Source organism: Salvelinus fontinalis, chromosome 31 (assembly GCF_029448725.1).
Source record: "Salvelinus fontinalis isolate EN_2023a chromosome 31, ASM2944872v1, whole genome shotgun sequence".
NCBI lineage: Eukaryota > Metazoa > Chordata > Actinopteri > Salmoniformes > Salmonidae > Salvelinus > Salvelinus fontinalis.
Genome location: NC_074695.1, coordinates 29164457 through 29179872, shown reverse-complemented (window position 1 = coordinate 29179872; position 15416 = coordinate 29164457). Strand labels below are relative to the sequence as shown.

The 15416-nt window shown below is 45.7% G+C and overlaps 1 protein-coding gene across 2 annotated transcripts in view; it reads right to left on the bottom strand.

Moving 5' to 3' along the window:
* LOC129829997 (metabotropic glutamate receptor 4-like) overlaps positions 1 to 15416 on the bottom strand; it is a 242751-nt gene that overhangs the window by 69117 nt on the left and 158218 nt on the right. For both annotated transcript variants that reach the window (XM_055892098.1, XM_055892099.1), the window contains exons 4-5: positions 7518 to 7672; positions 7033 to 7173 (exon numbers count right to left, since the gene is read on the bottom strand). In XM_055892098.1, the coding sequence (XP_055748073.1) occupies positions 7033 to 7173; positions 7518 to 7672 (296 nt within the window). The remainder of the gene's footprint in view (positions 1 to 7032; positions 7174 to 7517; positions 7673 to 15416) is intronic.

Below are 15416 nucleotides of genomic sequence, written 5' to 3'. Positions count from 1 at the left end.
CAGAGGCTGGCACTAAGACAGCATTGAATGAGCTATATTCCGCCATAAGCAAACAAGGAAACGCTTACCCAGGGGCAGCGCTCCTAGTAGCTGGAGACTTTAATGCAGGGAAACTTAAATCAGTCTTACCAACTTTCTATCAGCATGCTAAATGTGCAACCAGAGAGAAAAAAACTCTGGACCACCTTTACTCCACACACAAAGATGCATACAAAGCTCTCCCTCGCCCTCCATTTGGCAAATCTGACCATAATTCTATCTTCCTGATTCCTGCTCATACTACACCGGCTGTGACGCTTGTCGGATGTGGCAGGGCTTGCAAACCATTACAGACCACAAAGGGAAGCACAGCCGAGAGCTGCCCAGTGACACGAGCCTACCAGACGAGCTAAACTACTTCTATGCTCACATCGTGGCAAATAACACTGAAACATGCATGAGAGCACCAGCTGTTCTGGAAGACTGTGTGATCACGCTCTCCGCAGCCGATGGGAATAAGACCTTTTTAACTTCTTATGGCTGCAGGGGCAGTATTGAGTAGCTTGGATGAAAGGTGCACATAGGTGACCAGTGTAAACGGCCTGCTCCTCAGTCATAGTTGCTAATATATGCATATTATTAGTAGTATTGGATAGAAAACACTCCAAAGTTTCTAAAACTGTTTGAATTATGTCTGTGAGTATAACAGAACTCATATGGCAGGCAAAAACCTGAGAAGAAATCCAAACAGGAAGTGAGAAATCTGAGGTTGGTCGATTTTCAACTCATCGCCTATTGAAAACACTGTAGGTTATGGATCTGTTTGCACTTCCTACGGCTTCCACTAGATGTCAACAGTCTGTAGAATGTTGAATGAAGCTTCTACTGTGATGTTGAGCCGGATGGGAGCTGTTTGAGTCAGTGTCGTGGCAGAGAGCCAGTTCCTGGTCACACACATTCCACATGATATCGACTTGCGTTCCATTACTTCTATAGACACAAAGGAATTCTCCGGTTGGAACGTTTTTGAATATCAACATCTTAAAGATTGATTCTATACTTAGCTTGACAAGTTTATTCGATCTGTAATATAACTTTTTGAGGTTTTCGTCCGACGTTCGCCTGGACCTGCACGAGCGTTTGGATATGTGTACTAAACGTGCTAACAAAAGTAGCTACTTCGACATAAATGATGGACATTACCGAACAAAACAAACATTTCTTGTGGAAGTGGGAGTCCTGGGAGTGCATTCTGACGAAGATCAGCAAAGGTGAGTGAAGATTTATAATGCTTTTTATGAGTTTTGTGACTGCACAATTATGCGGATAACTGTATGGCTTCTTTTTGTGGCTGAATGCTGTTCTCAGATTATTGAATATTGTGCTTTTGCCGTAAAGATTTTTGAAATCTGACACAGCGGTTGCATTAAGAACAAGTGTATCTTTAATTCTATGTAAAACATGTATCTTTCATCAAAGTTTATGATGAGTATTTATGTTATTTGACGTGGCTCTCTGCAATTTCTACGGATATTTTGGAGGCATTTCTGAACATGGCGCCAATGTAAACTGAGGTTTTTGGATATAAACATGAACTTAATTGAACAAAACATATATGTATTGTGTACCATGAAGTCCTATGAGTGTCATCTGATGAAGATCATCAAAGGTTAGTGATACATTTTATCTCTATTTCTGCTTTTTGTGACTTCTGTCTTTGGCTGGAAAAATAGCTGTGTTTTTATATGGTTTTGCGATGACCTTACATAATCGTTTGTGGTGCTTTCGCTGAATAGCCTATTTGAAATTGGACACTTTGTTGGGATTAACAACAAGATTACCTTTAAAATGGTATAAAATACATGTATATTTGAGGAATTTTAATTATGAGATTTCTGTTGTTTGAATTTGGCGCCCTGCACTTTCACTGGCTGTTGTCATATCATCCCGTTAATGGGTTTGCAGCCATAAGAAGTTAAACAGGTCAAAATTCACAAGGCCGCAGGGCCAGAAGGACTACAGGACGTGTATTGCGAGCATGCACTGACCAACTTGCAGGTGTCTTCACTGACATTTTCAACCTCTCCCTGTCCGAGTCTGTAATACCAACATGTTTTAAGCAAACCACCAAAATGCCTGTGCCCAAGAACACTAAGGTAACCTGCATAAATGACTACAGACCCGTAGCACTCACGTCCGTAGCCATGAAGTGCTTTGAAAGGCTGGTCATGGCTCACATCAACACCATTAACCCAGAAACCCTAGACACACTCCAATTTGCGTACCAACCCAACAGATCTACAGATGATGCAATCTCTATTGCACTTCCCACTGCTATTTCCCACCTGGACAAAAGGAACACCTATGTGAGAATGCTATTCATTGACCACAGCTCAGCATTCAACAAGATAGTGCCCTCAAAGCTCATCAATAAGCTAAGAACCCTGGGACTAAACACCTCCCTCTGCAACTGGATCCTGACGGGCCGCCATAGGTGTTAAGGCAGGAAATAACACATACGCCAAGCTGATGCTCAACATAGGGGCCCCTCAGGGGTGCGTGCTCAGTCCCCACCGACAACACAAGACAGCCTATAGGGAGGAGATCAAAGACCTGGCTGTGTGGTGCCAGGACAACAACCTCTCCCTCAAAGTGATCAAGACACAGGAGATGATTGTGGACGACAGGAAAAAGAGGACCGAGCACGCCTCCATTCTCATCGATGGAGCTGCAGTGAAGCAGGTTGACAGCTTCAAGTTCCTTGGTGTCCACATCACCAACAAACTAAGATGGTCCAAGCACACCAAGACAGTCGTGAAAAGGGCATGACAAAATCTTTTCCCCCTCAGGAGACTGAAAAGATTTGGCATTGGTCCGCAGATCTTCAAAATGTTCTACTGCTGCACCTTCGAGAGCATCCTGACTGGTTGCATCACTGCCTGGAATGGCAACTGCTCGGCCTCCGACCGCAAGGCACTACAGAGGGCGCATGGCAAGCGGTACCGGAGCGCCAAGTCTGGGTCCAAGAGGCTTCTAAACTTCTACCCCAAGCCATAAGACTCCTGAACACCCAATCAAGTGGCTACCCAGAATATTTGCATTGCCCACCCCCTCCCCCTCTTTCACACCGCTACTTCTCTCTGTTGTTATCATATATGCATAGTCACTTTAATAACTCTAACTACAGTTGAAGTGGGAAGTTTACATACACTTAGGTTGGCGTCATTAAAACTAGTTTTTTAACAGCTCCACAAATTTCTTCTTAACAAACTATAGCTTTGGCAAGTCAGTTAGGGCATCTACTTTGTGCACGACACAAGTAATTTTTCCAACAATTGTTTACAGACAGATTATTTAACTTATAATTCACTGTATCACAATTCCAGTGGATCAGAAGTTTACATACACTAAGTTACTGTGCCATTTCACAGCTTGGAAAATTCCAGAAAATGATGACATGGCGTTAGAAGCTTCTGAAAGGCTAATTGACATTATTTGAGTAAATTGAAGGTGTACCTGTGAATTTATTTCAAGGCCTACATTCAAACTCAGTGCCTCTTTGCTTGACATCATGGGAAAATCAAAATAAATCAGCCAAGACCTCTGAAGAAAAGATTGTAGACCTCCACAAGTCTGGGTCTTCCTTGGGAGCAATTTCCAAACACCTGAAGGTACCACGTTCATCTGTACAAACAATAGTACGCTAGTATAAACACCATGGGACCACACAGCCATCACACCGCTCAGGAAGGAGACGCGTTCTGTCTCTTAGAGATGAACATTCTTTGGTTATGAAAGTGCAAATCAATCCCAGAACAACAGCAAAGGACCTTGTGAAGATGCTGGAGGAAACAGGTACAAAAACATCTACATCCACAGTAAAACGAGTCCTATGGCGACATAACCTGAAAGGTCGCTCAGCAATGAAGAAGCCACTGCTCCAAAACCGCCATAAAAAGCCAGACTACGGTTTGCAACTGCACATGGGGACAAAGATTGTACTTTTTGGAGAAATGTCCTCTGGTCTGATGAAACACAAATAGAACTGTTTGGCCATACTGACCATCGTTATGTTTGGAGGAAAAAGGGGGAGGCTTGCAAGCCGAAGAACACCATCCCAACCGTGAAGCACAGGGGTGGCAGCATCATGTTGTGGGGGTGCTTTACTGCAGGAGACACTGGTGCACTTCACAAAATAGATGGCATCATGAGAAAATAAAATTATGTGGATATGTTGAAGCAACATCTCAAGACATCAGTCAGGAAGTTAAAGCTTGGTCGCAAATCAGTCTTCCAAATGGACAATGACCCCAAGCATACTTCCAAAGTTGTGGCAAAAAGGCTTGAGGACAACAAAGTCAAGGTATTGGAGTGGCCATCACAAAGCCCTGACCTCCATCCTATAGAAAATGTGTGGGCAGAACTGAAAAAGTGTGTGCAAACAAGGAGGCCTACAAACCTGACTCAGTTACACCAGCTCTGTCAGGAGGAATGGGCCAAAATTCACCCAACTCATTGTGGGAAGCTTGTGGAAGGCTACCTGAAACATTTGACCCAAATTAAACAATTTAAAGGCAATGCTACCAAATACTAATTGAGTGTATGTAAACTTCTGACCCATTGGGAATGTAATGAATGAAATAAAAGCTGAAATAAGTCATTCTCTCTACTATTATTCTGACATTACACATTCTTACAATAAAGTGGTGATCCTAACTGACCTAAGATATGGAATTTTTACTAGGATTAAATGTCAGGAATTGTGAAAAACTGAGTTCAAATATATTTGGTTAAGGTGTATGTAAACTTCCGAGTTCAACTGTACATGCACATATTAGCTCAACTAACCGGTGCCCCCGCACATTGACTCTGTACCGGTACTTCCCTGTACATAGTCTCGCTATTGTTATTTTACTGCTGCTCTTTAATTACTTGTTACTTTTATTTCTTATTCTTATCAATATTTTTTAACTGCATTGTGGGTTAGTGGCTCGTAAGTAAGCATTTCACTGTCAGGTCTACACCTGTTGTATTAGACACATGTGACTAATACAATTTGACTTGATTTGAATTTGCATACCGCCCCAACAGATGCACAGATAGCACAATCTCTATTGCACTCCACACTGCCCTCTCCCACCTGAACAAAAGTTACACCTATATGAGAATGCTGTTCATTGACTATAGCTCAGCGTTCAACACCATAATTTCCTCCAAGCTCAGGACCCCGGAACGATCACCTCCCTCTGCAACAGGATTTTGGACTTCCTGACAGGCCACCCGAGGTGTTGAGGGTAGCCCAAAACACACCCACCACCCTGACACTCAACACGGGGTTCCCCTTAGGGATGCGTGCTTAGTCCCCTCCTGCACGCCATGTTCACCAACGACTGTATGGCCATGCACGACTCCAACACCATCATTCAGTTAGCTGACGACCCAACGGTGGATGGCCTGATCACAGACTACGATGAGACAGCCTATAGGGAGAAAGTCAGTGACCTGGTAGTGTTTTGCCAGGCCAACAACCCCTCCCTCAATGTCAGCATAACAAAGGAGCTGATCGTGGACTACAGGAAATGGAGGGCCCAGCATGCCCCCATCCACATCGACGGCTGTGGTGGAGCGTGTCGAAAGCTTCAAGTTCCTCGGTGTCCACATCACTAAGGAATTATCATGGTACACACACACCAACACAGTCGTGAAGAAGGCACGGCAACAGCACTTCCCCCTCAGAAGGCTGAAAAGTTTCGGCATGGGCCCTCAGATAGGCATCCTCAAAAGGTTCTACAGCTGCACTATTGAGAGCACCTTGACTGGCTGCATAACCTCTTGGTATGGCAACTGCTTGGTATCTGGCCGCAGGCGCTACAGAGGGTAGTGCGTACAGCCCAGTACATCACTGGAGCCGAGCTCCATGCCATCCAGGACCTCTATACCAGGCGCCCAGCCACGCATGCATGTCATAGACTGTTCTCACTGTTACAGCACGGCAAGGTACTGATGCACCAAGTTTGGATTCGCTTTGATCACATAGAACTGAACCTGTGGAAAGCAAATAGTTCTCGGGCCCCTGATTTATAGAATTGTGATATAATGGCATTATGCAATGGCTGCGAGGAAACCCATCCTGGTAACTATCATAGCAAGCTGATGAAAGCATGAAACATTAACGCATAGGAAGGAATCAATCATCAGCACATCACAATCCAACCAATACAAGAATCAGTCCAGTCTGGACTGATTAGAATCCTGCAGATTGTGTTGTCTGTGCAAGGAAATGAAAGACAGTCAGGCTTGGAGTGCCCACTGATTTTAATGACCTGGGAGCTTGTCTCTAATATGCTGATTGGATTTGCTATTGATTATGTTTTCAACTTGTGTAATGGCCCAGTTTTGGTGATTGCTATTGTACTGCAGTGCAGATTGAACTTGGCAACGGGGAGTCACGGGAACATGTCTAATGGAACAAGAGAATCATACGCTTTACTCAAACACATTGCATTTCCCCAAAATGTACCATAGCTCATACTACAGTAGCCTACATCTCTGCAAATACATAACGCTGTTGGAGAAGGGTTATAAATGTATATTTCAAGTACAAATACATGTTAAGAACTGTAATGAAACCAATCTATTTTGTTGTTATTGCACTTTCCAAAACACATTCCACATTTATGTAGTCACACTCCAGCGCAATATAGTTCCTGATTCTTCTATTCTGCTTAATTGAACCCATTAAATAGTGTGACCCTGTATTTGTGTATTCAGCAAGCACTGCATTACACAGTCTCTTGTAAAGTGATATTTGACTAATCAAAGTTCGGAACTTACCACAGAAAGTGTATATAGCCCTGAAATCTGGGAATACATTTTGGGCTCCATGTTTCTCACCCTGCATGCAAAATAACCATAGTATTTAAAAGTAGATGTAATGGCACATCATCCAAGACATGTCGGAATACTACAACTAGTGATTGCATCTGTGAGTTCATAAACAATCAGAGTGTGTGTAGGACTAGGTTATGGTAAACAAGGAAATTCTATTCTTACTTGTGCACTTTTTGATGCCGGATCCTTTCTTCAGAGCGTGTCGACTGAGTTTGCACTGAAAGTTGTTTTCCCAGAACTCTGCAAACCAAATATTCCTTCTGTTGTTGTCCAAAGTTCTGCTGATAAAGTAGCGATCAAACCCTAGAGAGATCAATGAGAGGCACAGTTGGATTTAGAACCACCTGCTGAACTACTGCAGAGATGTGTATTGGATTTTCTGATGACTTTATCAACAAGTTCTTTCAGCACTACCTCCACATAGTACTACTTTCATCCTACAGTATATCCTGATGTTGTTTACAGTTTATGTCAGTGTTTTATTTGGAAATGTCAGGGTTTTGAATTTCATTTGAATTTCATTGTCAAAGACAACAAAAAATAGATACAAATGTCATCCTCATATCACCAGTACTGCCAACTGTTGTGTGTCATTTAAATTGGACAATAAAGAATATAGAACGTCATATTCTGTATAACATCAGTACCTCGGATGGACTGACGTTTAGGTAGGATGGTAACGGCACCTTCTGCCATCTCCTCCTGGTTGAGTATGGGGGAGATCTTAGACCCCCAGCTGTCTGACCCCACCCATATGAAATGTCCTGTCTGGTTGTCCTTCTTAGCTGCTTGAAGAAGCCGCCTGTAGGAGGGGCAAAGAGAGAATACAGTACAATTCTTGCCATTTATATACATGATTCACCTACTCATGGGGCTGGATGATTAGGTGAATACGATGTGTTGGTACTGGACATTAACAATAGCCAAACTACACATCGCGTGGATCGATCCTAGGACCAGCACAATACACAAAAGAAAAACCCTGTTTGAACACTGCCCCCCTTGCCTGTGACAGAGTGCCCCCTCTGGTGGTGTGTACATGGTGCAGGCTCGCGAACACCCATCCCTCTCTTCCTGTGCTGCCACATTACTCCAGGGTTGGTCCCTCCCTGGTAATAGAGCTAATTAAGAAGCAACCAGGATGAGCCAGCCAGCGTTCCCTGCTGTTCCACCAGGCTCTGTGTTGATCACTCCTTCTACTGCCTCTATGACCACAGTACTGGAAACACAGCCACTACAACAGAACTGCAGTACTGGGAACACAGCCACTACAACAGGACCACAGTACTGGAAACACAGCCACTACAACAGGACCACAGTACTGGAAACACAGCCACTACAACAGGACCACAGTACTGGAAACACAGCCACTACAACAGGACCACAGTACTGGAAACACAGCCACTACAACAGGACCACAGTCTTGGAAACACAGTGGCATCAACAGGACCACAGTACTGGAAACACAGTCGCATCAACAGACAGGTACAATAACAATACAGTGTATCTCGAGTCACTCTGCCACCCCTTTGGCTCACCAGTCGACAGAGTAATGCATGTTTGAGTTATAATGACCTTTCTCCTACCTCTCACTGAATAAACATGGTTTATTCTGAGCCCCAGCTTTCCCATATAGCTCTACAGGATCAAATAATGTCTGTAACAAAACCTACAGTATACTAATATCATGTCATATGCTCCTTTTTTGCCCCCACCTTGAGGTCATTTACAGAACAATCACATACAGTAAATACCAGGTGTTCTCATCATGGTGTGAGTTATTTAGTGAGGAAGGGTTGGCATGACAACAAGGTTTATGTTTAGGACAACATGCATGATGGCACTAACATCCTTCTCCTAGCCTTCTGCTAGCCTGAGTGCTGTAAACTCAGAATGTATATTTTAAAACAATATATGAATTGGCTGCCAACTCACATTGACTGGGTTCAATGGTACAGCAGGCATACTGGACAGAAATCCCCCTGGCTTTTATAATTACTGTATATCCAGACTATTACCCATTATTAGGCTCGGATAAGTCAATGAGCATTTTGTGTCACTGGCCTACACAGAATACCCCATAATGTCAAAGTGGAATTATATTTTTAGAAATGTTTACAAATTAATAAAAAATGAATAGCTGAAATGTCTCGAGGAAACAAGTATTCAACGCCTGTGTTAAATAATTTAAGGAGTAAAATTGTGCTTAACAAGTCACATAATAAGTTGCATGGACTCACTCTATGTGCAATAGTAGTGTTAGCGTGATTTTTGAATGACTACCTCATCTCTGTACCCAGCACATACAATTATCTGTAAGGTCCCTCAGATGAGCAGTGAATGTAACTTTATATCCTGAAAACAAAGTGTTATCTTTGGGACAAATCCAACAAAACACATCACTGAGTACCACTTTCCACATTTTCAAGCGTGGTGGTGGCTGCATCGTGATATGGGTACTGTATGCTTGTCATCGGCAAGGACTAGGGAGTTTTTTTTAGGATAAAAAGAAACGTAATAGAGCTAAGTACAGGTGAAAAAGTGCACAACCATGTGATGGTCTCAAAAAAGGTGTCAATTATAGTTGCAACTGCCCCGGCGTTCCGGTGAGAGAACGTAAATGACCAGTAGGAGACAGGGATACAATCCACACTTTATTACCACACTGAACAGACAGGCGCACACACACACACACACACAGCGATAGGAAGAGGAATGGTCAAAGATGTACTAAAGATGAGTCAGGGAGTCCAGAAGACGCATTGTCAATGTGGAAGGGTTCAAATGTGAGTTGATGTGAAGGACAGGAGCTTACAGAGGTTGTCTTAACCTGTCCTCCTCCTGGAAACAATTGAAGAGTTGAGAGGCAGAGTGGGGTTCTGCTGCTTTCAGGCTAGGTCACGGATTGGTTGATCAGGTCAGCTGACTCTGTTCCCTAAACAACCTGGTCCCTAAAACACACTGTAGGTCTGAATTGGCTTCCGCCACTGGACAATAGGGTCAGGCTGAGGCAGGGGGATGGTAAACCCTGCTGCAGCTGAAATGTCACACAGAGTTTGTCTATATGTCCTAGTCAGAGAGAGGGTTCAGTGAGGGTTTAATAATTTAAGGTATAGGGTTTTATACTACAGGCAAAATCCTATAGGAAAACCTGGTTCAGTCTGCTTTCCAACAGACACTGGAAGACAAATTCTCCTTTCAGCAGGACAATCACCTAAAACACAAGGCCAAGAATACTCTAGAGTTGCTTACCAAGACGACACTGAATGTTCCTGAGTGGCCTAGTTACAGTTTTGACTTAATTCGGTGATTAACAACCAACTTGACAGAGCAAGAGCAAATATTGTACAATCCAGGTGTGAAAAGCTCTTAGAGACTCACAGATGTAATCACTACCAAAGGTGATTGCAACATGTATTGACTCAGGGGCTTGAATACCTATCTAGATATATTAGTGTTTATTTTCATAAATGTTTTACAAATGTTAGAATTTTTCTTCCACTTTCACATTACAGAGTATTCTGTGTAGATGGTTGACAACAAATGACAATTAAATCAATTTTAATCCCACTTTGTATACAACAAAATATGGAAAAAGTCAAGCGGAGTGAATTCTTTCCAAAGGCACTGTATAACAGCTATTTTCTACAGATGTTTAATGTTGAGAAAAAGCTAAAAATGAAAGTTATTTAAAGGTAACTTTGATTATGGTAAAACTTTGCTTTTGGATACTCAATTGATTTATTTGTGCTACTTGACTCAGCAAACCTGATTTGTCTTTAAAAAAGCCTATTACCTATTACTGCATAGAACGTCAATATCCCTGTATTGGTGTCTTGCCTCTGAGGGCAGATACTTTTTACAACATATCAATTCTAGTCACCAAATTCTAAGAATACGTTTGCATTATTTGTTACATATGCAAGAACAAATTTAATTTTAAAGTCATTTCTATATTCTTGAATATACTGTAAATAGTTTAAAATTGTCAATACATTCTCTCTGTCTCTCTCTCTGTCTCTCTGTCGGTCTCTCTCTCTTGCTCTCTCTCCCTCTCTCTCCCCCTCAACAAAAGTCCTGTGTTCATATTTACATACACTCTCAGAAAAAAAGGATTCTTTGGATTTCCCCGTAGAAAAAACCTTTTGGGTTCCATCGCAAACCCTCTGTGTAAAGGGTTCTATGGAACTCAATGGTTCCAACTGGAATCAAAAAGGGTTATTTAAAGGGTTCTGGTATGGGGACAGCCAAAGAACCCTTTTAGATTCTAGATAGCACCTTTTTTTCCTAAGAGTGTACCATAAGCCACTGTTGCACCGTATCAATGTAGAGGACAGACCATACATTACGCTATACACGTACTGTACACTGAGTGTACAAAACATTAGGAAAACCTGCTCTTTCCATGACATAAACTGACCAGGTGAATCCAGGTGAAAGCTGTGATCAATCCCTTATTGTTGTCACCTGTGAAATCCACTTCGATCAGTGTAGATGAAGGGGAGGATACAGGTTAAAGAAGACAATTTAGACATGGATTGTGTATGTGTGCCATTCAGAGGCCATTCAGAGGGTGAATCGACAAGACAAAAGATTGAAGTGCCCTTGAACGGGGTATGCCAGGCACACCGATTTGAGTATGTGAAGAACTGCAACGATGCTGGGGGGTTTCACGCTCAACAGTTTCCTGTGTGAATCAATCATTTGTAAAAAGTATTTAACCTTTATTTAACTAGGCAAGTCAGTTAAGAACAAATTCTTATTTACAATTACGGCCTACCCCTAACCCGGACGACACTGGGCCAATTGTGTGCTGCCCTATTGGACTCCCAATCACGGCCAGTTGTGATACAGGCTGGAATAAAACCAGGGTCTGTAGTGAAGCCTATAGCACTGAGATGCACCGTTGCGCCACTCGGGTCCACCACCCAAAGGACATCCAGCCGACTTGACACAACTGCGGGAAGCATTGAAGTCAACATGGGCCAGCATCCATGTGGAATGCTTACGACACCTTGCCCCGACAAATTGAGGCTGTTCTGATGGCAAAAGGGGGTGCAGCTCAATATTAGGAAGCTGTTCCTAATGTTTTGTACATTCAGTGTATATTCTATGCTTGTGTTAGTAGTAGGTACTGTAGGTTTTGAATGTGCTGTAAAACATAATGGAACCCACACACATCACCAGCTGTTGCCCCAAGACAATGATCAGGATGCTCCTCAGGACAACTAAAGGTTTTTAACACTGCAGAGGAATGGAGGAAATTGGTAATTGATTGGTAATTGCTGTAAACTAGAAAACCAGTACTAGTCCAAAGTTTGGACACACCTACTCATTCAAGGGTTTTTCTTTATTTTTACTATAGTGAAGTCATCAAAACTATGAAATAACACATATGGAATCATATAGTAACCAAAACAGTGTTAAACAAATCAAAATATATTTTACATTCTTTAAAGTAGCCACCCTTTGCCTTGATGACAGCTTTGCACACTCTTGGCATTCTCTCAACTAGCTTCACCTGGAATGCTTTTCCAACAGTCTTGAAGGAGTTCCCACATACTGTATGCTGAGCACTTGTTGGCTGCTTTTCCTTCACTCTGCGGTCCAACTCATCCCAAACCATCTCAATTGGGTTGGGGTTGGGTGATTGTGGAGGCCAGGTCATCTTATGCAGCACTCCATCGCTCTCCTTGGTCAAATAGCCCTTACACAGCCTGGAGGTGTGTTTTGGGTCATTGTCCTGTTGAAAAACGAATGATAGTACCACTAAGCGCAAACCAGATGGGATGACGTATCGCTGCAGAATGATGTGGTAGCCATGGTGGTTAAGTGTGCCTTGAATTCTAAATAAATCAGCGACAGTGTCACCAGAAAAGCACCCCCACACCGTTACACCTCCTCCTCCATGCTTCACGGTGGGAACCACACATGTGTAGATCATCTGTTCACCTACTCCTTGTCTTATAAAGACATAGCGGTTGGAACCAAAAATCGCAAATTTGGACTCATCAGACCAAAGGACAGATTTCCACCAGTCTAATGTCCATTGCTCGTGTTTCTTGGCCCAAGCAATTCTCTTCTTATTATTGGTGTCCTTTAGTAGTGGTTTCTTTGCAGCAATTCGACCATGAAGGCCTGATTGACACAGTCTCCTCTGAACAGTTGATTTTGAGATTGAACTCCGTGAACTCTGTGAAGCATTTACTTGGGCTGCAATCTGAGGTGCAGTTCACTCTAATGAACTTATCCTCTGCAGCAGAGGTAACTCTTGGTCTTCCTTTCTTGTGGCGGTCCTCATGAGAGCCAGTTTCATCATAGCTGTCACGTTCCTGACCTGTTTTCCTTTGTTATGTATTTGTTTTAGTTGGTCAGGGCGTGAGTTGGGTGGGTTGGTCTAGGTTTGTTTTTCTATGTTGGGATTTTGTGTTTGGCCTGGTATGATTCTCAATCAGAGACAGGTGTGTATCGTTTGTCCCTGATTGAGAGTCATACTAAGGCAGCCAGGGTTTCACTGGTGTTTTGGTGGGTGTTTGTTTCCTGTGTCAGTGTTTGGTCCACACCTTCTGTCAGCGAGGACAGCCTTAACAGAAACACCCACCAAAACAGGATCAAGCGGAGTGGAGAAGGAAGGCAGGAACAACAGAAATGGGGAAAAGAGGAATGGACATGGGAGGAGATCCTGGACGGTAAAGGACCCTGGGCAGAGCCAGTGGAGTGTCGCCGCCCCAAAGCGGAGCTGGAGGCAGCGAAAGCGGAGAGGAGGTTGTATGAGGCTAAAGCAAGGCAGAGCGGCTGGAAGCCCGAGAGGCTCACCCAAAAATTTATTGGGGGGGGGGGGGGGGGGGGGGCTAGAGGGGAGTGTGGCGAAGCCGGGTTGGTTACCTGAGCCAACTCCCCGGGCTTACCGTGGAGTGAGAGGGCGTCGTACTGGTCAGACACCGTGTTATGCGGTAAAGCGCACGGTGTCCCCAGTACGCGTGCTTAGCCCAGTGCGGGCTATTCCACCTTGCCACACTGGGAGGGCTAGGTTGGGCATCGAGCCGGATGTCATGAAGCCGGCCCAACGTATCTGGCCTCCAGTACGTCTCCTCGGGCCGGCGTACATGGCACCAGCCTTACAGGTGGTGTCCCCGGTTCGCCTGCATAGCCCAGTGCGGGTTATGCAGGCACTGGCACCTCGCTGCACTGGCAGGGCTACGGGGACCATTCAAGCTGGTAAGGTTGGGGAGGCTTGATGCTCAAGAGCGCGTGTCCTCCTTCACGGTCCGGTATATCCGGCGCCACCTTCCCACCCCAGCTCAGTACCACCAGTGCCTACTCCACGCACCAGGCTTCCAGTGCGTTTCCAGAGCCCTGTTCCTCCTCCACGCACTCTCCCTATGGTGCGTGTCTCCAGCTCAGTGCCTCCAGTTCCGGCACCACGCACCAGGCCTACTGTGCGCCTCAGCAGGTCAGAGTCGGCCGTCTGCCCAACGCCGCCTGCGCTGCTTGCCTGCTCAGCACTGCCCGAACTGTCTGCCTTCCCAGCGCTGTCTGAACTGCCTGCCTGCCCAGCGTGGTCTGAACTGTCTGCCTGCCCAGCGCTGCCCGTCTGTCCCGAGCCTTCAGAGCCGTCCAGCCGGGACCAGCCAGTGCCGTCCAGCCAGGACCAGCCAGAGCCGTCCAGCCAGGACCAGCCAGAGCCGTCCAGCCAGGACCAGCCAGAGCCGTCCAGCCAGGACCAGCCAGAGCCGTCCAGCCAGGACCAGCCAGAGCCGTCCAGCCAGGACCTGCCAGAGCCGTCCAGCCAGGACCAGCCAGAGCCGTCCAGCCAGGGCCAGCCAGAGCCGTCCAGCCAGGGCCAGCCAGAGCCGTCCAGCCAGGACCAGCCAGAGCCGTCCAGCCAGGATCAGCCAGAGCCGTCCAGCCAGGATCAGCCAGAGCCGTCCAGCCAGGACCTGCCAGAGCCGTCCAGCCAGGATCTGCCAGAGCCATCCGGCCAGGACCTGCCAGAGTCCCTCGGTCAGGACCTGCCAGAGTCCCTCGGCCAGGACCTGCCAGAGTCCCTCGGCCAGGACCTGCCAGAGTCCCTCGGCCAGGACCTGCCAGAGTCCCTCGGCCAGGACCTGCCAGAGTCCCTCGGCCAGGACCGGCCAGAGTCCCTCGGCCAGGACCGGCCAGAGTCCCTCGGCCAGGACCGGCCAGAGTCCCTCGGCCAGGACCGGCCAGAGTCCCTCGGCCAGGACCGGCCAGAGTCCCTCGGCCAGGACCGGCCAGAGTCCCTCTGCCAGGACCTGCCAGAGTCCCTCAGCCCGGAGCTGCCATCCCTCAGCCCAGAGGTGCTGCTCCTTATCCCGGTGCTGCCCCTTATCCCGATGCTCTCCCTTCATTTAGGTGGGGGAGACGGAAGCGGGGAGTGACTATGGTGGGGACCTCGCCCAGCGCCAGAGCCGCCACCGTGGACAGACGCCCACCCAGACCCTCCCCTAGACTTTGTGCTGGTGCGCCCGGAGTTCGCACCTTAAGGGGGGGGGGTTCTGTCACGTTCCTGCCCTGTTTTCCTT